Source organism: Melospiza melodia, chromosome 5 (assembly GCF_035770615.1).
Source record: "Melospiza melodia melodia isolate bMelMel2 chromosome 5, bMelMel2.pri, whole genome shotgun sequence".
Taxonomy (NCBI): Eukaryota; Metazoa; Chordata; class Aves; order Passeriformes; family Passerellidae; genus Melospiza; species Melospiza melodia.
In genome coordinates, this window is record NC_086198.1 from 7,584,562 (window position 1) to 7,608,568 (window position 24,007).

The 24,007-nt window shown below is 40.2% G+C and overlaps 1 protein-coding gene across 1 annotated transcript; it reads right to left on the bottom strand.

Moving 5' to 3' along the window:
• Positions 1-1,499: 1,499 nt before the first annotated feature.
• LOC134418943 (uncharacterized) lies at positions 1,500-11,348 on the bottom strand. Its single transcript, XM_063157970.1, has 3 exons — positions 11,318-11,348; positions 5,464-5,694; positions 1,500-2,451 (listed from the first exon to the last, which is right to left on the bottom strand). Exons 1-3 carry the CDS (start codon positions 11,346-11,348, stop codon positions 1,988-1,990), a joined length of 726 nt encoding a protein of 241 aa, XP_063014040.1. The 3' UTR covers positions 1,500-1,987.
• Positions 11,349-24,007: the final 12,659 nt, after the last annotated feature.

Below are 24,007 nucleotides of genomic sequence, written 5' to 3' on the forward strand. Positions count from 1 at the left end.
CACAACCTTCTGGAAAGACATTTGTCACTTGCCATATTACAAAGTTTAAAAGGAATACTCAAAGGCAGAAGGAAGCCAGGTTACGGTGTGGAAGGGGTGAGGTGTTGATACTTCCAATACTTATATAATACTTTCAATACATACATAATATGTATTTCTATCTCCCTTTCTTCCCTTTTCACTTGCTTCATTTCCAGACAAGATTGTTTATATTAGTCTTAACAATCATTTAACCCAGAATACAAAAAAAGCCCCAGCAAAACAAACTGAATCTTTGAGGGTAAAAAAAGTGTGTGAGTTTTCACAGTTTTTCCACAACATTAAAATAACAATAAAATTATTAAGTATTTACAGAGTCTTCAGATACTACTTTAATTTTTATATTTTATATGGTATTTAAACTGGAGATTGTCAGTTAATACATTTATCACTCATTATGTCAGTCTTACACAACACATATCAAGGCAAGATTCAGAGAAAAGCCTCCATAATATATTGCTATGAAAAATAATACATTGTATCCACAAGAATAAAGCTGTAATTGATGAAGTATTCTCTTATATGGTGATAAGCATAAATTATTATATAAAAATGAAACTGCCTTTCAACAAGTACATGATCCCATCCATTTTAAACACAAGTCCTTTAAAGGGGAAGGTCTTAGATGTAAACCCAATCCCTATTCTTCTGACCGTACACATCTTTAAACACATTAGGTTTCTGAGAAGGCAGTGACACAATTTTGCAACTGTTTATATCACCAAAACAAAGTCAGCTTGGAAGGTCATCACCAAAACCCACTCTCCTGACCTGAGTAATTTTTGTTTAGGCTCCTTATAGGATTTGTTTTGACAGATAACAACCACAGAGTGAAATGACCAAATACCAAGTTTATTCTTGATGCAAAACATTACACAACAAATGCAGTAATTTCAAAAAAATAAAATTGTTCCTGACAATAGTGCCATAGAGGCAATGCAGTCACAATGTCTATCCTGAGCAAAATCAGTACTCTGGTCCTCAATTTTACAGGCTTGTTTGGCAGATTTTACCAGCTGGGAAAAACTCCTCTGGATGCTTTCTCTTAGAACACAGCTTCTGCTCTCTGAGCATCATTGCCCAGGCTTTCCTCAATGCTCACTAGGCAGAAGAAGGAGCCACTGTTTTGGATCATAGCAGCATGAGAACAGCTCTCAAATTCTGCAGTACCAACCCGTCCTCTATTTCAGTGGAACTCCTAATTCACACCAGCACAGAATACGTCCTTCTCTTGTAAGTTCTGAAACGTGATTATTTTTCTCCTACCTTGATGTGCAACTATTCTTTCTGCATTACTGGGATGTTCAAACTGGTTGCTCTCTTCATTTTATGGGTTCCTTGTTCACACACGTCCTTTTGCAAGAAAAAGGCTCAGTGTCAGAAAGAGAGAGCACAAACTCTGTGCTGTGCAGAGCTCTTATTATCAAAAGATCATTAAAAAAAAAAAAAAAACAAAAAAAAAAAAACAGAATAAAACAACACAGTGTATTTGCAAGGACCTATCCCTAGACACAAAATATGTTTCAAATTAAGACTAGAAATGACTGCAACATAAAGAACACTTTGCTGACTAGAAAATCTGGTAAACTCATGTCCTTTACAAATATATCTATTGCATCGTATTTTAAAGTGGTCAGGCTTCATGTTTTCAGCCACATATTTTTGAAATTGTCTCTCTGACTGTAAGCATAATATTTTATGGTTTTTATAAATCTGACTTGCTTAGACACTTTTTTCTTTCTGTTTCCCAATATTTCTGTTGCTGGTATTAAAACACACAATGTACCATAACTTCCTAACAATACCTTCTACTTTTCCACTGTGATTTCCTGACTTGTCAGAATCTTTCTAGATATGGTTTCCCTTAGGCTTATAGAAAAAAAAAAAAATTGTAACTACTCCAGAATTGACAGGGTTTATACATATATATTTATGCCTTGTATACATCCTAGGCTCCTGGTCTGCTTGCTTGCCTGCGTGATTGATTGACTGTGTGCTGAAAGTTGTTTATGGAAACCGGCAGGCCCCGTATTTGTACATTTCTGCGAACGCCCCAGGAAAAGCCAGCGCCCGGTGATCTCGCTGTTGGCTCCATTCCTGCAGCCTCAGACAGGAGCACAGTCACGGCGGTGCTTGTGACTAATGCTGCCGGGGCGCTGCCCTTCCTCCTCCTCCTCCTCCTCCTGGCCCCGGGCTGCAGCCGGAGGCTTTGCAGGACGGCGGCAGAGCGGAGCGGCCCCGGGGATTGCCGGGGCGACCCGGGTGAATTAATCAGCCTGTCCTTGCTCAGGCTCCCGGGAGGCGGGGGATGGCGTGGGGGCAGTGAGATGGGCTTTGTGTTCTCTGCTCCTGTTTCACGAGGGTCCCCTGTTCCCCCAGAGCGACAAACGGGTCGCTTCACGGCCGCGTCACCTGGAGCAAAAATAAAATGATGGCAAGTAAGTTACCCGCGGGTTGAGAAGGCTTAGTTGGATGTTTTATTTATGTTAGAGCCCCGCCCCGCCCGTCTCCACCTGCCAGGCTCGGGGCCGGGAGGATCCCCGCCCGACCCCCCCACCCGGGAATCTTTTCCATGTGGATCCCATTATCATCATTTGCTCCTAGTATAACGGGGATTAAGGCGATTAGAATGAAAATAATTAAATGATTTTTCAATTCACCCCTTCGTGCAAGCTGAAAAGAGGGGGAGAGAGAGAGAAGGGAATCTATCTGGAGAAACAGAGATAGGGGCTGTGATTCCCTTTTAAAAGGGATAACTTTTAAAGGAACGGAAGGAAAGGGGGGAGCCCTCGCAACTGTCAATTGTTTTCCAAACACCAGGTTAATGCTGGCCAGACCTTTGTTGCCACGTGGCCCTACTGTTTTCAGGTAGGTTTTCCAACCTGTAATTGTTAAATCCCAGCACTGAATAATGAAATCAAAATAAAACCAAAAAAATTCTCGGACGCTTTGGGGTTTTGTTGTTACTTTGGAGTTAGGAAGGCGAAAAAAAATCTTTTGGGGGTGGAGTAGTTTATTTCTTTGTTGGCTTTGTTGTTTGTTTGGGTTTTTTCCCTGTTACAAGTGAAATTCCTCTATTTCATCATTTGGAATACAGCCATATTCCTGATGAAAGGATTTAAACATTTAAAAATAACAGACGGCTTTTAATCTGATAAAGGGATAATCGTTTCCTCAGCTTCTCTTCTTTTTCAATGAAAGTGCTCTAACAAAACTGCTTATATCCATATGCACACAATCACACTTTGTGTTCATTTAAGTATCTTTATAAATCCGTACCTCAGTATTTACTGTTTTCGTTTGCACGGATAAAATTTAGATAATAAATCTGTGTCCGAGAAAAGGCAGAAATTCAAAGATAAATAATTACAAGTGCCTTCGCTTTCTTCTCTTTTTCTCTTCCCCCCGCCCGCCAAGGTAACATTAATATTCCAGAGTACATTAAAATACAGTTGTCCGCCTGGGGAAATTCGCGTGAGATATTTTCAAAGACAGAAGGAGATCCTCCCGAGGACAGTGGAAGTTGCTCTGACGGTCGCGCCATCCGATGTCGCCGGCGGTGCTTGCCGGGGGCAGGACCGGGACTGCCGGCACGAAACCCCCTCTGCCCTGGCCCGGAGAGGCAAAAAAGGCACTGCAACCAGCCTAATAACTTCGAATGGGCAGAGACGGCGACATAACACGTCCCTTCACAGCTTACAAGGAACGAGATTAAAATTTAACCCTCCTGAAAGGAGCGCTGCTGATGGAGGAGGAAGGCGAGCCGGAGATATGCAGAAAATGCGAAGTTTACAGCCCTAATGCCTCTGGTACCCGAAGGCACAGCGCCGGAGTGGGCAATTCCTTTTACTAATTACTTGACAACAAGCAGATCAAAAAGAAAATCTTGTGGGAAGGACTTCAGGATCTGCAGGAGAGAGTAACGTTCCTGTGCTCCTTGCATACCCGAAAATCCTGACATAAATATTGTGGATGCTCTTCTCTCACCGGCATTAAACACGTCTGCCCGCAGGCAATGCCGCGGTTTGGTTTTAAAGGTTCTTCTACATCTGGAAAATTGCCCTGCCGGGTGCTGTTATTTTTTAAATAGTACATGTTTTAGGGTAAAATTTAAGCATAGACGTTTCTTTGAATCAACGCGGAGGAGAAATCCCGCTTGTTGACAAAAGTTAATTTTCAGCTATTAGAGAAGTTTGTAGCTTCAAATATTTTTCTTTCCTCTATAAACGCTATTGGCCTGCTTTCATAGTTACTAAAAAATTTATCCGTGAGATCGAAGGCTGAAATCCGGCATTCATTTGGCGCTAACTCCTTCAGTAAATACTTGTTCTTACCGCGCAGCGCCCTTTGCCCGCCGGGTCTCGCCGCCAGCCCGGCAGTGTGATTCCTACCTCCGAAGCGCTCATTAATGCCAAACCTGCGGCTGCGAGGCGCTTCTCAGCTACCCATAAAACCTTTACTGCCTCGAAGCGTCTTTAGAGACGCGCCTGTGGGCGCCCGGTGCCGGAGCGCCGCTCTGCCTAATGCCTCCCTTCCTGATCGCATTACCGGCAGCTCCCCCGGCGCTATTTATGGGCAATAAAAGCTCCCCAGCCCCGGCAGGGCCGGGCTCTCCTCCGGTCAGGGCGCAGGGCAGGTGACCAAACCCGCGGTTTTGCTTTTTCCACGCTTCAATGCCGAACAGAAAATTCCTGGACTTTCCTCCCCTTCACTTCTTCCCGAAGTCACGCATGGAGCCTGGGAGCGGACGCGGCGGCAAAGGGAGAGCGGGGCCGGGCGGAGCAGGAGGGCGGGAGGCGGAGGGGCCGCGGGCGGGAGCGAGCAGCGCCGGGCTCTGCGCGTCCCCGAGCTGTGCCCTGCCGGCGGGGCGCGACCCCGCGGGACACACAGCACACAGCGGCAGGGACACACAGCCGGCGGGGACACACAGCACACAGCCGGCGGGGACACACAGCACACAGCCGGCGGGGACACATGACACACAGCCGGCAGGGACACACAGCCGGCGGGGACACACAGCACACAGCCGGCAGGGACACACAGCACACAGCCGGCAGGGACACACAGCCGGCGGGGACACACAGCCGGCAGGGACACACAGCCGGCGGGGACACATGACACACAGCCGGCAGGGACACACAGCCGGCGGGGACACACAGCCGGCAGGGACACACAGCCTTCAGGAACACGGGCTCCTCGGGATGCCAGTGGCCGTGTCATTCAGGAAACCACGAGAGGAGGGAAAAAGAGAGAGAATGAAAAAAATATACTTTTTTTTTTTTTTTTTTTTTTTTTTTTTTTTTTTTTAATCACAGACACACACACACACAGAGAAAATCTCTCACAACAAAACAGACCACTCGTCCAAACAAAAAATTCCAAACGACGACAACGCAACCCCGACAGAGACCAAATCTCATTTACCTTTCGTGGCCGGGAAGGTTGCTACGGTCCTCCCTTCTGGCGGGATGGGGTCTCCTCGGAGATCCCCGTCTCTCCGCTCCGTGTGTCCCCAGAAGGACACGGAGCCTGCCCCCCGCGGGTTCCCGCTGCCCGGGCCGGGCTCAGCCCGCAGCCGGGCCCCCCGCCCCCGCCATATAAGGCGCTCCGGGAGAGCCCCGCAGGACCCGCCGCTGCCAAGCGCTGTCCCCAGCGCTTCGTGTCACCCAACCCCGCCTCAGCTCCTTGAACACGGGGGAGCCCTCCTTCTCCAGCCCCGGTGGGTTTGGTGTGCTTTCTGTTGTTGAGGTTTTTTGTTGGTGGCTTTTCCCCCCGCCCGGGGTATGCACCGAGGCCGAGCTCCGCCGGCCGCCCCCAGCCCGGGGGGCTCCTCGGGCACCCCCGCTCTGCCCAGCCGGGGCCGGGCCGGAGCGGCGGGGGGGCACTCGCGTCTGTCCGCTGGGTGCAGGATTCAGGCTGGATGGAGCCCTCCCTCACACGGACATTGATTTAAATCTGCCTCCGGGGAAACGCAAAAAAATAACTTCATAGGGAGGAGGGGAGGAAAAAAAAAAATCAAAAGAACGCCCAATCCCAAAGCTGACAGGAGCTACAGACACCAAATAGGTGTAGGGACGGGAGAAGGAGTAAAAGTAAATAAATCTCGGTTACCTAATTGAAAGGCAGAAGCGAGCCCTTTGTGTACACAGGGCTTCAGGGAGAGGAAAGCCAGAGCACGGGGAGAGCGGGGGGAGCTCAGCGGCTCCCCTTGGTCCTGCCCGCGGGAGATTTCCCTGCGCCCGGCCGGCTCCCCCATCCAAAGACAGACAGACAGACAGAGAGAGGAAAAAAGTGTCGGGAGAAGCCCAGGGTCCGGGGCGAAGGGCCGAGCGGCGCGGAGAGCTGTCCTCCTGCGGGGAGCGAGTCAGACTTAGCCGGGCCGCCCTGCAGCACCAGGGGCAGGCGGGCCGCGGAATGGAAAAGTGCAAACAGACCTGGTGAAAAGATACCGCACTGTCGTAGTTTTTCTTTTTAAATGAGGTGCCTTGGCTTCTCTGCGTAGAAGCCGAAGGATCAAACAGGTTCTCCAAAACCAGTTATATTTAATTATTTGTGGACAAAGCTGAAACTTTGTCAAGCTAATAAGCTAATTGACTGAAAAAAAACTGCAAGACCTTTTGGTGTCTCACCTACAACCACAAGTTTTCTCCCTGCGTTTGTAATCAATGCCCAATAATTCCCAAAATGTAGAGGAAAATGAACACGATCAAACTCTTTCCTTAGAACTGCGAATTTATTCACAGTGCACTTGCTTGAATTTAGCTCTTTAACTTGAGGGAGTGCATAATACCAAAGGATGCTCTGGACACATGCTTTTGTGTAAACACATGCAAATCAGTCTTACTCCTTCTGTTAATCCCTCATTCACCCACAGTAATAACAACTGTGATTAACAGCTCCAGTTTTCTATCTCTTAATGATCTCCACATAAAAATATACTGATGATCTGCAGTTTGCAGTTTTCAGTGTTGCTACCACGAGCAGAGCAACTCTCAAACATTTCTTTTCTCAAACGTGACCTTTCAGGTACCCCTCTTCCTGGCATCAAGGGGAGCCTTTCTCCACCAGTCCCAAACTTGTTTGCAAGAATACAGCCTCCTCTCAAGTCAGCCTCTCCCTGGACGCTGCTTCCAGCATAATTTCCATAAAAAACATCAGGCTAGTAACTCCAAAGACAGTATAAACTGTTTCAGTAAAGAAGAAAAAAACAGTCTGGCAAAGATGCTGAAACTAAATGTACACATATGCATCTTTCTAACAAGTATCAGTGCTTTTTCTGATGCCTCCCTTGTACATTGTGGGTGCAGTTGAAAGTGTCTTTCACAACTGGTGTGGAATATTCTTGATTTGCAGGTGCATATCTGGGCTGCAAGTGGGTTCAGTGTCATCAGTGCTATCTAGAGCCATGGCTACACTGCTAATCAGATGGTGCAACTGCAGAAAAGAAATGGCCTCTCAGCTTACTCTAGGCTATTACAACCGTGTCTGAAGAAATCCTTCAGAAAAATAACTATCACCATCATCTACTGTCATAATTTCCTATCATCCTAATTTTCCAGCTATCAGAAATAGTCTTTTGAAAATGCGGTTTTCATGTAGAAATACAAAGATAATAATTAAAGAAGGTAATTTAGTATTAAAATAGATATCCCCCCTCTCATGAGGTCTGGAAGCAAAAATATTTAAGATGACTGTTTAAAAAATATTAAAATATTCTTCTTACTCAATTTCTCATATACCCACTTTTAAAATTAAAGCATGGATTTAATTTTTAGTTAATTTATAAGTTTTGTTATCAGACTATTTGATGCACAGACAGCTATAGCCTACAAGAGATCCCTTTGGTGACTTCCAGTCCTCTCCAGGGAGCACAGCAGCAGTTTTTCAGTAGTTAGCAACATTAATCAGTAGTCTTCATCCCACAGTTTAGAGCAGTGAATGGGTAAGGTAAACACATATAAATCCTCATGCCTTAGAGAGAAATCTTGTATTACTCTGTCATATGAAAGGGCAAGAAAAAGAAGGGGAAGAGGTGAAGAAGGCCTTTGGAGGCTCTACTGTCAATATGGAAAGTTTCCACACTAGTCCTTGCACTAGTGAGAGGGTGGCTGAAGCACTGGCTGCTGTGAGTCAGAATTAGCTCTTTGGGCAACTGAAAAGGGCCAGGTCAGCAGAACATTCACAGCAGAAATTTTGTGCCTAAGAAGAAGTCAAGACAGAAGCGGCTACTTGTCAGTCTGGCTACCCAAAATCCTTATGTTTTCCTCCTGCTTTTCTGGGAGGCCGCTCAGATTTGCCTTAGGTCCCTGTCAATGGCCCCGGGTGGTCCCTTACTTCTCTGTGTGTGCAATGACAAATCTGGGCATGGGACACACTGCAGGAGGTTTCCTGAAAAGTCAGGAGTGGATTTTACTGCTGATTTCTCAAGATAATCTGATCTGCCTCACCTTCTAAGTCGGTACCATTGTGATTTCTCTTCTTGCATCTGCACTACTGAAATATACAAAGAGGGATTTGAGAATTATCATGAAAGCCATCTTAATCCTGGACACTCATTGTTCTTATCTCCCTGAAGTCAGAAAACCCCTTGATTTGGTACAGCTCTTACTACCTAGATACTGGAGGGCTGATTCCTAAAATGGTCACATAGGAATTTGAAAACTAAAAAGGCACAGCCCTGCCCTCCGTGTTTACACTGGCCAGAGGGTTGTGTTCTGTCATCTAACTTCATCCCCGCTCTGGACACTTGCTTTCTGCTCTGAGGGGCAGGCACTGACATTTCTTAGCCAAACTGAGACCCCAGCTCTTTGCCTGATGTTATGGTGCTGACAAAGCCGGGGCAGCTGCTTCGTGTTGCAGCGTGCAAACTGGGAAAAGCAGAGCAAAAGTGAGGCTGTGTGTGCCAGACAAGGACTGAGGTGCTCTGCGAGTGTGGAGCTGTGTGAAAGCTTGGGCAGCACCAGCAGCAGCTGGACAAGAAATTGCGGCCCTACTTTTGGAAAGAAAAGGCAGAGTGCCAGATGGCAGTCAACCAGAAGGACTGAGATCTAAACAAAAATCTTAAACAAAACAACAAAACAAAACCCTATATAGTCAAGAAGCCTTTTGGAGTAACATAGATTTCATTAAGAGGTATTAAATAAAAAAGAAGTTGTCTGTGGTGTCTTTTGCTTTCCCAAACAGCACATTTTACCAGATACCTGCAACAAAAATACCATAAAACATTACCTAGCTTATTCAGAAAGCCACTAAGAGGGAAAAAAAAGCTTTCTTCAAGGGGAGTTTGATGTGCTGTTTAGCCTGCTCTGTCATTTTTCTTGTCTCTCTTCATAATCTCTATGCAACCCAGAAACAGCCAGTAAAAAAGAGAGACCCTCTGCTTGTTTAATTACTTCCTGAAAATTTGACAACTACTACTTCGGTCTCATTGGATAATCTGCTTTTAAATTACCTAGTCTTTCAAAGACAGCATAATTTGAGTACATTTACTTCCCTAGCTATACATCATGCCTATCAAAATTAAATGCTTCCAACATACCAATGCAGTGTTTTAACATTTCACTTCTGTAATATATTTAACAGTAAATTTACCTTTTTAACAGATTTTCATACCTTTAGCAGTAAAGCACAACTAGAAGGGAATTATTTTTTTTTCTGATCACAAAGTAAAAATGTGTAAAAAATTATAGCGGTTTACAGAATGCAAAACTTGGTATCAAATTTTGTGGTAATAAAAGAATTTTCTTTATTCCTTCTTAAGACAAAACCTATTTTATTAGTGCAACTAATTTCTGAACAAAATATGAACTCAGGCAAAACTCACTGAGTTTGCATTTTTGCTCTACATATAATCAAAATTGTAAATGTTACCTCAAAAGAATTCATATGGTTTTCTTCTGAATTTTTGAAGGCTTCTTTTTCAAAACGATAAAATGATTTTCAGAAATTTAGAATAAACTGTTCAATGCTCTCCTTCAGCAGGCTATTCAACAGCCATTTGAACTGGTGAATATGCAGTTTTTTAGAAATGTCTCTTTTTCTGCGATCTGTATGATTATTTCTACTTCTTTATCAGAAAATCAAAAATTATCATAACAACATGCATTTATTATCACCGAAATACGCAATGAGCACGTATTTGGGGTGCAGGCTCAGCAGGCTCTGTGTGTTTTCCAAAGCTGAAAGCCTACCCCACACAGCCCTAGGATTCCTCCTGCAGAGAAACGGGAAGTGAAAAGCAGTCACAAAAACAGACCTCTCCCCCAGATATTATCATTGCTTTTGAGCATTCCTCTCTCAGGAAACGCTGAATTTGAGGTTGTTTTTTTCCTTTCTTTTGTTCGTCTGTGGTGACACGTGTCAATAAGCCCTATCTTTAAATGAGAGCGGTTTTAATTGCAGGAGTGCATGCAGATCTCGTGGTGGATCCTCTTGGTGTAGGCACCACATGTGTGGGTATGCATGCAAGCCAGAAGACTGCCTACAGCACATGTGCAGGTCAATCCAACATGAGCAAAACCAAAACAAAGGAGGTAAAGAAACAGCACGTAAAAAAATAGGAAAAAGAAAGAACCCCGCCTTGCTTCTAAATCATCACAAAGACTGCAATATCCTGTTATCTGTTGTAGTAAATTCATATACAAAAATAAAGAAACAAATGTTGCCCTTCTGTGAAGAGCGATAATAAAATTTTCCTTTTTGATTCTTCAAAAAGGGAAAAAAAAATCCAAACAGAGGAGAGAAGAAATACGTTGTTTTAAGCTATACTCAAGAAAAGCACAGACTGACTGACGTAACATTTAAGCAGCAAAACCCTCTTGATATTGTCTGTTGAAGTTGTCTTATGGAATAAACACTATAGAAATGAGATGAAAGGCAAGTAAAAGCCACTGTATATCTGGTTGCCACTAACCTGTTTCTAAACAATGCCACTGACCTAGTGAAGATAAGATTTCCATGCTGATCCCAATTTATTTTTCCCTACTGCAGAGCTAAAAGGGACTAAAAACCCAAATGAATATACTTTTTTGTAGAATCCATAACAAATGCATTTTATCTTAAAGAAAGATTACTGCTCACCAAAGATTAGTCTTGATTTAAAAAATCTATCCTGATTGCCCCCTTAATTCTGTTATTATGGTTATATAATTGTAATTAGATACATATAAGAAAGGCAAAAATGTCAAGTTATAACATTAAATGATGATAAAACAGCAACACTACTTCAGACACCAATATTTATTAGTTTAATGTCAAGGAATTAAAATCAGCTACCTACCTGTTTCTACAATTCTGGTTTCTGATTTCATCGATCTACCAGCTCAAGTTCTCTCCTCTTTCATACCCCAAACACATTTACGTGTTCAGGAAATATTAAAAAATTACAAATCTTATAAAAACTCATGAAACTTTCACTGAAATACCATATAAAATAAAAAATAGTATGCACAGATACCTTCTCTATTCCAGGAGCACAGCAAAATGTGCAAAGTGATACGCAAGAAAATTTTTAGGCACTATTTACAGAACTCACAAGAATAATCTTTGGAAACAGGAATATTTGGAAAGAATGACAGTAATCAGCCATGAATAAATTAAGAAATTTTAAAAGTTGAGGCTGCTGAACAAAATCATTAGATGTATATGGCTGTGGTTGAACTCTCATGATCTTATTTATCCCCCAATTGATGTCTGGCCAACAGCTCCCAGTAATGTTAGTGGAAAGTGTCCTGCACATTTGGAAACTGCAATACCTATTGAACTGCTAGCTAAGGTGTTTGGAGAGGGCACCTTGAAGGCAGGGAGTAGCCCTCCAAATCCTAACATTTGCACACATGATTTCAGTGTAGTTGGTCTGCTCCCATGCATAGTTGATGCTATTTTTTCTGTGGGTAGTGCACTAATATTTTTTACTCTTATATGTTGTTAAATGGCACACACAGATTGGCTCTGCTTCCAAACATTTTTTTGTTTTATTTTAACATCTTGATCAACCTAAATTAATACATTAAAAGCCACAAACAAAACCAGAATTGTTTATTTGAATGTAGTGGATTTTGATTGTAGTTAGTTGATTTTGCATAACCACTGTCAAACTTAGAAAATAAACTTCAAATTTCTGTGAAGATAAAAATTATGCTTTTCATTTATTTAAAAAAGTTCTTTACTTCTCTCCCAAGTTTGCATATTATTTGAGGTCAGAACAGTCACAATAGAATTAAATCACTCTTTTGAATCAAGCCATACTCATCCAATGATTTATAAAAACGGATTAGATCTTAAAAATCAATCATTATAAATGAAAGAATTCCAGGCAATATCCCACCTGGAATTAATATCTAATTAAGTCCTACAATCTCTAAAGGAAAAAATAAAACTTCTTAGTGACTTATGCACTGTACCTGGCATTTTCAACTTTTCTTATATAGAAGCTCTTATATGGTAACTGTCACTCAATATCTATACTTTGCTTCAGTATCAGCTTTCAAATTCATGTTACACTGGATATTCCTTTAAAATAATAACTGGCCATTCCTAAACTTCTGGTCCATCTTAAAAAGCTTGTACTATTTTTTTTTTCTGATTTTCTTGTAGAAGTTTGATCCAGAAATTCTTATAAAAACCTGAAAAAATAAGTTGTTCTGATAAGTGGTTTAGAGTATAAATAAATAAAAGTATAAGAAGTGGATATTTCCTTTCTTCTTTTTATTTGTATGATCTTGATCTTTTTCTTGAAGTGTGAGAATGTTATTTGCTATCCTCTCCTTAAACCACATTTCTCTAATGGGGCATTGCAGGGCTGCTGCGCATCGGCCACGTTCCCAACATAAAAACAATTTTTTCCATTTGGAATCTCTCCTTGTTTTGTGCACACTCCTCAGGGCAAGACCCAGGTGTGAAGCCTCGCTTTAGCAAAATACATTTCCCAATTATCATGACAGAGTCAGCATTTTGTAAAGAAAGTACATTTGTAAGAGATACAAAGTCCCTCTAGAGGTAGAGTGCCATGAAAGTAGAAACAACTCAGTTACTTTAGTCAGACAAGCATTTCTTTATCCTTAGAAAAATAAAATAATTTTAAATGTAATAAGCTCTGTCCAATATGAGGTGATTCTTTGACAATCTGCAATAAAAAACCCATCAGGCGAGGTTCTTCTTCCCCTGAGGAATTTCTTTTTACTTATTTATTTTTGACTTTGAAAAAGGGTAGGAATTATTTTTTAAACAACTGGCTGCAGATTAAAATTAACACTGTACATTTCAATTATTATCAATTCATCAGGGAGCTAAAAGAATTGGTATCTTTTTAATTAAAATATTTTTATCAGATAACCTAAGCCTCTAAGGCCATATATTTGATTTTAATTAAAAAAAAATTCTGCTTGTGATCATTGTTCAGAATTAATATACCAAATAAAATATGGGAAGAAAGGAGGTAAAGGGAGGTTATATAGTGTTACCTGATAAAAGGAGACAGTAATATTTAAAATGAGGTAAGTGTTACACCGATTTATGATGTATTTTATCTTCTAGAGAAACCCTAGTTTATCGTAGTGTCGTTCAGTTCGAAACGTCAGCTGTATATCTTTCTGCTTTTGAATGTAACTCTGGGTTGAAAGGAAAAGGTTTGCAGTGATGTGATGTATAAGCAGATCAAAAGCTTGGCATTTTTTCTGGGATAATTCGCTTTGATATTGAAGCATTTTTGTTGTCATAAATACATAAATATTATAATTATCTTATAAATATCTTGAAAGAATATTAATTAATAACACTTAACATGCCTCTCATCTTCGTGGTGCTGTACAAACACCTATTAATCAGAAAGGATGAAAATGTTCTTTTTGTTTTAGTTCCCACTCAAATTATCCTGTAAACATCCTCATCCCTAACCCAGTAAGCACCAGAATTTGCATTTTTTCCTTTGTTTCAAAACCAAAAGAAAATATCTTCATTCATACTCTGCTTTCCTTTTTATCCATAACATATCTACATCAGGAGCCTTGCCAGCACAAAAAAAAAAAAAAAAAAAAAAAAAAAAAAAAATCTAGCTTGTAAGATAACAGGGCCAAGCAAATCAGCCTCTAAATCCCACACTCAGTCTAATCACTGAAAAGCAAGGTAGCAGCCCAGCACTGGGCTAAGCTGAGTGCTGCAGCTGGGGAACACAGTGGGGAAAGCAGAGGTGGCACTTGGCATCAGCTCCATGCTGTGCACAAGATGAAAATGCTTTGGCTTTTAAGGGCACTGGTGAATGTTGCATTAATAAATTTTTTTAAACTAAATTTATATGCTAACCAGGATTCAAGAGCTGCTTTGACTGAAGGAGGAAACATGTCACCAGCTGGCAAATAAGCAGGATTTGGCTTTTTTCAAGGTAGCAGTTCCTGCCTTCCAAATACCAAAGAAGCAATGAGATCTCACTTCTTGGTAAATGCTCACTATTGGTTCTCATCTCCTAGGATTATACCAATTGATCATTTACCATTCAAAATCACAAAAAAGCATGAATTTCTGGTCCTAATGCTTGAAGGCATTTATCCATCCATTTCTGTGTGCATACCCATACATCCAATGGAGACTACATTTCAATTTTTTTCATAGATTTGGTAGTATACACACACTTTGAAGAAATTAACTGAAGGAAAAAAGATGGTCTTCATTTGTACTGTCAGTGAGTTACTTTGTTTTTTGTAAGCTAAGCCAGTCCCCCTGAGGACCACTGTTTATTTCCATTTACAGAAATTTGTAGGAGTATGTATAATGTAGTCTAAGGATTATAGCAGCCTGACAAAATTGTCAGCACAATTTATTAAGAAGTGCCAGCCTGAATCTCATGATCTTCCACTTTTCATCTTTAGAAAACAACTTTTGGTCTTGTTTAGAGTATATTTATTCATTACACTGTTAATTTTTTAGCTCTCATAGTTTGTTCCCAGAGTAAATGAGATAATAGCTATTTTAATCTATAAGCCATTAACATATTTGCCTCATGAGACTTTAAGGTCTGGGCTGTACATTTTAGTGTTAACATCTCGGATGTAACTACAAGAAAATAAATCATTGTTAAACCAGAAGGATTTGGTTTATTTTCACTCTTAAAAAAACAAAATCAAAACCAGCCAAACAAAAAAGTCAAACACACAAAAAGAATCCACAGAAACACCACCACCAACAAAAAATTCCCACAACAAATTTTTCCAACTAAGGAAAAGAAGAAACTTGCATAAATCTGCCAGGGACTCAGCTCACAATTTAAGCTCATCCTGGTGGATAAGGAATTAATAAATAGCTGTTGAGCACTCATATACATTCTGGGGATTTAAATTAACATAATTTTGACGGCAGGGTTTTATTTATGCACATGCAATCCCTTTGCTTCTCATTACATCAACTTATTGGATCCATTGGGCCCATTCCAAACCAGTCAAATGCAAAAGAAGGGTCTCCCATCAGATTAGGGTGTTTTGAGTTTGGCCTGTTGAAGAAAACAGGTCTTGAAGACATTTTCAGACTTTCTCTTGGACATGCTCAGATACCCTGGGAGTTTGGAACAAATTTATAGATGTCATTGAGGCTTTAATTTTTTTTCTGTTAGCCTTCCACTGAATGGCTTTCAGGTTATCATCTGAACCATTTATGCACACACCCAGGCAGATGCACATGCACGGATACACACAAAAACATGAGGAGTGTGAAGACTTATGTAGAGAATTAAGCATTTGCTTTTCTGATTCCATGTCATGATTCTGAAAAGGAAAAAATATCTACTCTCTTTCAAAGCTTCCCAGGACAAAAAAGATTCTTGAAAGATCCAAATCAGAGCAGTGACCAAGTTCATTACTGATCTGACAATGAAGGAGAAGGCATCCCTTGAGTCTCCCTTCAGTAGGTCCATGTTAGAGAAGCATCTTTGTCTTCTGCTCAGTTTCTATCAAGCCAAAAAATACATAAAAATTGGCAATACCCAATGTTTCACTAGCAACAATTTACAGTTTATCAAAAATATTTTAAAACAATGAAACAATAAAATATGTGCTTGTACAAGAACCAAATTACTGTATCTTTCCCTTTCTTTTCCTCTTTCAGAAAAAAACTTTATGCCTTTCTGAAACACTGTGCTACCCTGGTGAAAGAGAGAACAAATACCTTAACAGGATCTCACTTTTCCCTTATTCACTGTCTTAGCAAACTGACCCTGGAGTTTTGGCAGCTGAGGTAAATGGAAAGGAAGTTTGCAGACAAACCCCTCTTTTGCCAACAGGAGCTGGGTGGAAGACAAATTTGCAGGCCAAATTGGTCCTTCATAATTGACTGGGGTGTACAAATTATAAGGGACTCCAACATGCACATCAAAAGACACCATGAATCACCAGGGACAAGGATAATTTACCCCTGCACAATTCTGAAAGGAGAGTTTTGAATGACTTTTACATTTTACCATAACACACTCTTTCCCTTGTGTTTTTTTTACTATTCATTTATTCACAGCGCCCTCCAAACCAAAAAAGCCCACAAGCCTCAGACATCCAGCACCACAGTAGCTGTCGTCAGCCCCACCACTTTATCACCTGTGCTTTACAGAAGGTGAACCTGGAGCACAGAGTCTGCCATTTACCACAGTCAAACCAGCCAGTAAGAGACCTAAAAATAAAGCTTGCTCTCAAGCCTGCTGTAACCAGCTGCCAGGGCTCTAGGTGCAGATCTATATTTTTCCAGTCACAGAGTTTGCCCTTAGAATCAGAGGGCAGCAAAGAGCCTTTCTCATTTAAATCCATTGCAATTCCAAGAAAGAGAATCTTTGACTTGTTTGCTATGCTTCCCTTGACATACTGCCTCCAGGGCAATGTTCAAAATGACCTTACATAACAGTTTACATTCATAATCCATCACTGCAGAGGGAAATCAAAACAACAGACTCTTTCCCCCTTCATTATGAAGGGCTGCTCTTGTTCTATGTTGTGTCCTTGGGAAAGGACCAGTTGGGTTAGAACTATGAAAAACACAGAACACCTCCACCCCCAAAAAAGAACCCTTGTACAATGTGCATTTGCAAATTAACTACACCTTGGCAATGTGCATGTACAAAGTAGTTGCAAAAATCAAGTGGCTGAAAAATTAATAAAGCAACTTTTCTTCAGAACCTAAAAGGCCCCTTAATGCTTATTGAGTGACAAATCTTACTGAAACAGCTCAAGTATCACTTTTAGAAGATTCTAAATATTTTATGTATGCACACATTATACTTGTTTTGTACACAAAAATTAAATTTTTTTAGCAAAGACTTAATTTTATCCAAATTTCTTTTCCCTTCCAAATTATTTCTTCGCTTCTCAATATAATATTCCAGAATCTTGCAAAACAACATTGTTACTTACCAGAACAGAAGAAATCTCAACATCTCTTAACTTGAGGCTGACAATGAAAGCCCCCTTCATTTTACTTGTCAGTCCAACTAAAAAAAAACATTCTTACCTCAAAAAGTGAGTGAATAAACAAACATGACACAGCAGGTTTAGAGATAAGAACTCAATGAATTGATAAAAACCTTGAATTCTGTAGTATTTTTACTATCACCAGATCTAAAACAATTTTGCTAAACAGCTCCCCTTCTTTGGTAAGGGAAACAAGGATGGAAGCTGTACAATAACCTTCAGTGCTTCTTGATAAATAGCAAAATAGCTCAGTGGAAATGTTCAACTTCTCTATGATTAAAAAACAAACCTTTAATGTAGTTTTTGTTTACTGTGTCATAAGTGCAGCGTTGGAAGTTGTTGCCAAAGAATCATTGGAACAGGCATCACTAAGGCAGTGTCAGCCAGCCAGCTCTTTGAAAATGATTCAGTTCCCCTAGTCTTATGACTAAAATAATATGCAGTGGCTCCAGCCCGAAGCCTGGTTAATACATCTGTCCAGAACACATAATTACTTGGTCATAACATTCCCCCGGCCACCAGCCAACAAACCAATCAGCATTTCTTCTTAACTCACTAGAATTTTTGCTGTGTCAAACTGTTTGATCTCTAGGTAGTAAAAATGCAAAAAAATGGAAGGACACTGCACTGGAAGGTTTTAATTTAGCATAGTTTCTCATGGAAATTAAATCTGAAGAGAAACATGTTTTTGTTGACATTGCTAGAGTTGAGATTTTTTACTCTGCTTCAGGAATGATATTGACATATTTATCTTGCAGCTTTTTTCTTATCTCTTCACCAGCTAAGATTCTGAAATGTAATCTCCCTTTCATTAATTACTTTCACAAAAACCCTCATGTTTATGAGAAAGTTAAATGATACCAGAAAATTTAACAGGCCACTATGTGTGCAACTAGCAAGTTATCAACTATGCTGGGTTGTGTACACTGTGCATGGAAATGAAACTGAAAGAGGTGAAAAAGTCTATTTTACACAGATACTACTATCCACAATTCTCTAAACTATATTTGTAAGTGCATGTGTTTGACTTCCTGAAACTTGATTTTGTAAACTCTGATTGTTTTGTAAACTCCTGAGGCACTTTGTACCTATAAAAGCTTTATATTTACTTCACCAGGACACAGGATCAGAAGAACAGTAGTGTTATACTTTCTTCCTATATCATGTGCCAAACCACACTCAGGAAAGCACTCCATGCACATTTCAGAGTAATTCAATCTTTTCTCTACACAGGTATGGTATTTCTAAAGTAACAAAATAAATCACTACATTTCCTACTGTGAACAACTTAAGCATCACATTCAAACATGCAACTTTAAAGAAACTGCATAATTTCCAATCTCATGCTATATTTATTGGCTTAAATGTTGTAGCTTCACACAGCATCCTTTTTTTTTGTCAATGTCTCTAGACAAAGTAACACCTTTACCTCATGACCAATACTGAGACTTAAAGGCAGTACAAGAATACAAATAAAGAACTTAATAACCTTCTGTTATAGGTTTTCTTTCCCCAGGTCACAGAAGAAGGAAGGACTGGGAGAATCCCACTTTCAGAAGGAACTAGGGTGTGGTTGGAGTTGATTTTCAGAGAAACTCAGTTGCTCTCCTGTCACAGGATTTGCTGTTTATTTCCTATTAACATAAAATCTCAGATTCAGCACCTTGTCTGTGCAAAAGGGGAATTTCAAACACCCAAACAGCCTATTTTGAATTCTTGATGTAGTACAATACAGGGATATTTAAATATTTCAAGGGTCTATACATATTTTTCTGAGAGTGTTTACAATAGTATTATGCATTTCAACATTAATAAAGATTGCTTGCATTTAGATGAAGAGAATCTGTGACAGAACTGGAAAATGTTTAATTATAACCAAAGGATGCCAAGGAATGGTTGGGTTCTTACCATGTGTATCAGCTTCTACTTGAAATCACCCTTACTTTCCTGAGTCTAAACTTCCAAACTACTACGGGTAAGAGCAAAGCAAACTCTTCCCAACATTTTGAGCAAAATGGGAAAACCTTTTATAACTTTCTTGCTTCAGAGGATACTTAGAAAATATAAAGGCTGGTGTCTTAATTTTAGAAATGCCACAATAATACTGCCTAAATTCATGTGATCTACCCACATCAGTTTTCTCTTCATGCAAGTTCACTTTTACCCAGCTTTAATTCTATGATCCTGCATTGGATTTTCAAGAGGATTTCTGTGTTATTTGGTGAAATCATGATACAATAAATGCAAGGACATAAAAAAAATGCAGTATCTTTAACCATTGCACAGAGGCATGTTATCCAGCCTTGCTTTAAATACAAAGCAATGAACTTCATGTATATACACCCACTTCCACCTTTCTCCCTCACACCTAGCTTAACAGAGTATATGGCAGATTTATTTTCGTGCTACCTTACTATTAAGAACCAAGGAATGACTGAATTTTTAAATTCTCATAGAGAAACAAAAAATTAATCAGGAGAAGTCATAAATTTGAAAGACAATCTTCACATACATAGTGTGAAAAGTTTGACTTTGTACATAGGTTCTCAATGTCAGCACTGAACACTTTCAGCAGTAGTATTGAAGGCTCAATACCCCTGGAAAACTGGCTACAGGTCTTTTATATTAGTTAAAATAGGAAACGATGAAAATAAAATAAATACCTGAATTAAAATACTATTATTTGTATGCTTTGCTGTTTCTCTCATCTACAGAACTGAAAACACCCAAAAATTCTTGTGTGTCCCCTAAATATGTCTTGGCCACGTTTACTGGAGATGTCTAGATACAATTTTTTTTCCTGAAGTGTTTGTTGCTCCTCACAACATCATAAAATTTCAATAAACCCCATCTTGCCAAAACACCAACTAACCACAGGCACACAGGTACCCATTGCCTTCTCCACTAGCAGTGAGGAGAGGCACCTGGAATAGAAATGCTTCTCCAGGGGGGAATTTGTATCAGTTGGGCAGTTCAAAGCTAACATAAGTGAGGTAAGATGAAGGCAACGTTGTCTCAGCCCAGGTTACTTCAAATGAAAGAGTTAATTTCCCTCCTTCTGGTGGGGTGCATGCAGACCACATCTCACAGGATGCTTTGCTGAAGCATGACAACCACAGCAATCTCCCATCTCTCTCTTTCCTCTGCTGCCACTCTTTGCAAAGGCAATATTTATCCTTCTACTCAGAAATGAAAATGAAAGCTGGTGTGTGACAAAATGTACAGCATGATGCAAAGCATTTCATGTTATAGCAAAAACAGCTTAAAGCCAGCATGCCAATGATGATATCATTCACAGACAACAGTTAATTTGGAAAGTGGAAGGGAGAAGCCAATATCTGTAGTGTGATGTGATTTTGTACTGAAAAGCCCTCACATGAATGCACACGTGCACAGGAATGGAATTGAAAGCGCTTGGTTTGGGGACTGAACGCTAGAAAATGTACAGTTGGGAACCACTTTCCATTGGTTGGTAGATGAGATAATTGTCTTTTTTCTTTGTTATTGAACATCTAATAGCATTTCCTGATTTTTGCAGTCTTAAGCAGCAAGCTCGATACTAAGAGCGCTTTTTATCCTCCTGGAATATGCATCTTTTCCAAAACATTTATCATAGTTTGCTCTGCTTAAAAAGAAAATTCTTACATTACTATTGAATACACCTTTGACTGAATCCAGGCTACAATGTAATAAGTAACTATGTATTCTGGATGAACTCTAAAGGGCTTCTTACAGTTATGTATTCATCCCTTCACCAAGACAATCCACTGTACTTCGGGCAGTATACATATATTGCAGTCTGTGTATATAGATGCTGTATATATTACTGCTTCCTTAAAATAACAAGCAGAGTCATGAGAAAATATAAAGAATAAAGATGAAAGACATAACTGCTTAGTTTAGAAATTAAACATAAATTAAGGTGGAAGAAATTCTCATTATTTACTTAGGGCCTGATCCAAAGCTCTTTAAAGTCAGTGAAAGGAACATCAACTGCATGAGGATTTAAAATGTGACACTACAGTCGAATGCTTTGAAAAAATGTCTGGGGAAGCAGCACCACAAAAAAAGCCTGCTTAGAAGTGGGGAGGGAAAGGGCTTCCTGGATTATTTTACACCATTCTTACCTGTGGGACAGTCTTGATCTCAGCTTACAAGGACATCATTGCTTTATTCCGTCTGTGCAAGCATGAAGCATGCTAAAACTTTGTGGCACTGGATCAAGTGCAAGAAAGGGCCAGAGCAGGAAATAAAATACCTGGGGTAAGAGTCACACGAGCACTGCAACCAGGGGTGGACACCTCAAAGCCTGTGACCTGCAGTGAGGGGGAAGCACAGCCTCAGCCCATTGTGCAGCTCAGGGCAGCAATCCATGCACCACAGGTCTGGGAGCACCCCTGGCACGCCGTGTGTGTCAGGGGGCCCATGCTGCTGGAACCAGTGGAGATCAAAGAAATTAGCAACCAAAGCAAAGTCACTGCTTCCCAGGATTGCCAGCATCCCCTCCATTGCTATCTAGTATTTCCACTGATAATAAACAACGCATCCAAAGTGCAGGATGAAACTTTTGAGTTTGGTTTTTCCTCCCAATGAAATTTGGTTTTCTGGCTCTTTTCTGTCTTTCTGCTAGTATGTTTGTCCTTTGAGTATTTTAACCAAAGGGTGGGTTCTCTCCACTAACAAGTCCATCCATTATTCTGACGGGATATTAAGTTGTCATTAAATTTAGCACACCACATGACTGACATTCAGATATTATTTTTTGAGCACAGACACCATGGAGCACCCACACAGAACACCACTATTGACATTTTAATATGTTGGAAAGCATAGAGCATTCCATTTGAATTCCAGGACAGAGAAAACCTGCGTTGAATGTGTCTAACACACTTGAAAATGTCTGTAAGAATGCACAAAACTATAGGATGGGGATAGGTTTTCACATACTTTTTCCTATTCCACATCTACAAGAGTATGAAAGTCAGTGCTGAATAGTCCTTAAAAAATTCCCTCAAAGCTTTCTTCTCATTCACATATATTATTTCCTTCATGACTCTTGCAGTCCATGGCAATCAAACTAATATAACTTACACTTCAGTGAGACCTTGTATACTATGTAGCCTTGGTCCTATAATTCAATGATAAAAATAGTAGTAGAGAGACCATTGATTGAAAAAGTCTGGTTCTGGGTAATTGTCAGAGAATCACAGAATTAAATAATTAATAAAATCTACTTTATTTTATAAAATTATGATACTAAACTTTTCCTGCTCTGTTTTGGTTGTAAGTCATCCAAGGAAAGAATAAAGAAGGAATTTAGTGTTTGCTTGTAAAATCACTGGAAACAGAAACCTGAGCCAACTGAAGTTTAACAGTAAAGAAATTTACTCCCCACCACATTGCTACTGTTTAATTGTTTATTACTTTGAAAATGTACTCCCAATAGTAACATTAAAATCTGGTTCTAGGCCAACCCAGGCACACAAGGTAGAGCTGGAAAAGATCCAGTTAGTTTACAGCATCACATTTTGCAGTGTCAAAGCAGCAAAAATTTCCTTTAGATTCAAGGACATCATAATACCTTGTTTAAATTAAATGTTGAAAATATAAACAGACTTAGATAATTTTTCTCTTTTGTTTTTTTGGTTAGACTCATGATAGTGGAAACAGCTTCCAATATATGGATAAAACTAAACAGACACAGTGATATTATTCTGGGAAAACAAGCTCTTACCTTCAAGATCCTGCGCCTACCCTGCTGAGTCAGTTGAGAAGTTCAACTGATTAAACTTCAGCAACCAAATTTAAAGAAAAACTTCCAAAAAAATGTCATCAATGCAAAACAGGTGTGGGGAAACCAACATTCACATAAAGAGCAATTTTCACAGGAAATGTAGGCTGTTTGGCTGCCAATTCTATTTATGGCATCTGCAGGTTTCTCCCTATTCCATTCATACTAAAAGTACCAAGATTAGTGTTTGGTTGCCCAAATCAACTCCATGCCTTTTTGGAATCTTGTAAAGCAGTCTCCTAGGAGACAGCTGTGACATTTCCCTCAGCTCTTGATCTCATAATTCTAGCTACAAACAGAGACAATGTTCCTTGGCTCCAGTAACAATTTCTTCCCCAAAATGCTGGTATTAGCACCTCCACCATTTTCACTACACGGCATCAGAGCATGGTGGCTTGTACACTGTGTGAAGAAAGCAAGCCATTCTTTGAACACCCATTTTGCTCCCAAGTTAAAAAATGTGTTGAGGAGTTCTTTGTGTAACATCATGTTCTGCAGTATATTTCATTCAACATACGGGCTGGCAAACATTCCTCAATACTTTTCATCGAGCTGTGGCTTCGGTTATTCTCAAAGAGCTTCTCTGTTCAGCTTCTTAATCTTCCCATGCGCCCATGGTACTATACAGCCTTGTCCTAAGCAGTGAGGCTGTTTCTATTCTATGGCTTAAATTGAATTTAACTGCACTCCTCTGCTTGTTAGCCTGTGTCCTAGCACGCAGTCTGTGGGAGAAACTGCATTC